Source organism: Oryx dammah, unplaced genomic scaffold (genome assembly GCF_014754425.2).
Source record: "Oryx dammah isolate SB20612 unplaced genomic scaffold, SCBI_Odam_1.1 HiC_scaffold_1, whole genome shotgun sequence".
In the NCBI taxonomy this organism is placed as follows: Eukaryota; Metazoa; Chordata; class Mammalia; order Artiodactyla; family Bovidae; genus Oryx; species Oryx dammah.
Genome location: NW_024070185.1, coordinates 109194613 through 109196265, shown reverse-complemented (window position 1 = coordinate 109196265; position 1653 = coordinate 109194613). Strand labels below are relative to the sequence as shown.

General features: G+C 61.9%; 1 protein-coding gene across 4 annotated transcripts in view; it reads left to right on the top strand.

The window, feature by feature from the left end:
- Positions 1–1653, top strand: part of TRAPPC12 (trafficking protein particle complex subunit 12) — a 37250-nt gene that overhangs the window by 16530 nt on the left and 19067 nt on the right. For all 4 annotated transcript variants that reach the window (XM_040241421.1, XM_040241436.1, XM_040241424.1 and 1 more), the window contains one exon: positions 1102–1215. In XM_040241421.1, coding sequence (XP_040097355.1) covers positions 1102–1215 — 114 coding nt within the window. The remainder of the gene's footprint in view (positions 1–1101; positions 1216–1653) is intronic.

The following is a 1653-nucleotide window of genomic DNA, read 5'->3' as shown; positions in this document are numbered from 1 at the left end:
AGACACAAAAGACATACACGAACATATACACAGAGACAGAGACACACTGACACACACACACTCACAGGAAGAGGAGGAAAGGGGCTTCCTCCTCAAGGAGCTGCTGCTGACTGCATCATAAGAAGAAACGTGAGTTCTCGCTGAGGACACCGGAGGCCTGACTTGGTCTCCAGGTGCCCTCATCTGCTTGTTCTAGAAGCACTTTGCAAGCACAGAGCGCCCAGAGCATCCTTTAAAAGGAGCACAGCGGGCTAACGTCCGCTCCCTCTCTGGGCCTGAGGTTAACAGGGCCCAGGATGAGTGTTCACCCGCTCCGGCACGCAGGCGGCCCCGAGGCCCGGCCTGTGTGCTGAAGGCAGCGGGGAGTGCCTGTCCTTGGGGACCACACACCAGGCGTCCACTTGCAGTGTCTTCAGGGGTTGAACGGTCCCTCTGATGGCGTTCCTCCTCCCGTCGGCCTGGTAGCCCTCCTTCCTGCATACCTTGGGCAGTGACGAGCAACTGAGACCGAGTCCCTGAACCCTGTGCCGCCTCAGCTGGGCTCCCGTGGGTCCAGTCCCAACAGGGAGCTGTGTGTGGACTTGCGGCCTGGATCGCGATGTGTCAGCACGACTCACTGGTCATTTTTCATGCTGACAGCACAGAATCCTATTAAACGTTTAAAACCACTTATGGTCACGTGCAGACCTTAGGTACAAATAAACGCATCTAGGGCAGTTACGTGAAACATTGACTGTGGTTTAATTTAAGAAAAATCACAAGGTGGAGTTACCTTGCTAAACGGGAAACAGCCTGATGGGTTTGGGGGCAGAGCGGGGCTTTCCAACCAGAGTTTTGCCCCTGGGGTTCTATCAGTGGTTACGTTCTAAGGGTTTATCTTTGGCTTGTCTTGAAGGGCGTCTGCAGTTGGTGCCTGTGTGCCTGCACGTCTGAGCACCAAGCCCGTGGTGGCCGTCCCCGTGACCCCTGGGTGACGGTCCCCGGGGTGACCATCCCCGGGGTGACCATCCCCGTAGTAACCGTCCCTGTGGTGACCGTCCCTGTGATCCCTGGGTGACTGTCCCCGGGGTGGCCCCCATGGTGACTGTCCGTGTCTTACAGAGCTGCAAGAACTGGCGGGCGGCGGTGGACCTGTGCGGGCGGCTGCTCACGGCCCACGGCCAAGGCTACGGCAAGAGCGGGCTGCCGACCAGCCACACGGCGGACTCCCTACAGGTACGGCCGCGTCCTCCCCAGGCCACCGTCACCTGGGGACAGCGAAGGCTCCAGTGGTTCACGTGCAGAGAGCGGGTTTCTGAACGGCAGGAAAGCCCTCCAAGGAGAGGGGGCAGCCGCCTGAGTCCTTGAGCCCGCCGCCCCAGCCGCTGTCTCTCATGCTGGCATCCCCGGAAGCCCCCTCCCCAGCCAGACCATCCCCCATGCTGTCCCTCAACAGCTGGGGAGGGGAGGGGCTGGGCTCCAAGGCCCCGGGCGGAGCGTCTGGGCGTGCTCCCGGACCGTGCCCGCGGCCAGGGCAATCCTCAACGGCTGCGGCTTCACCTGCCGTGGGCCCAGCCCAGCTCTCTCCATGGCTGCTCCGCCGAAAGCACCACTGAGTCCTGCTGCCTGGCCCCCCCCCAACCCCTGTCCCACCCCACCCCGCCCCCGCCCACC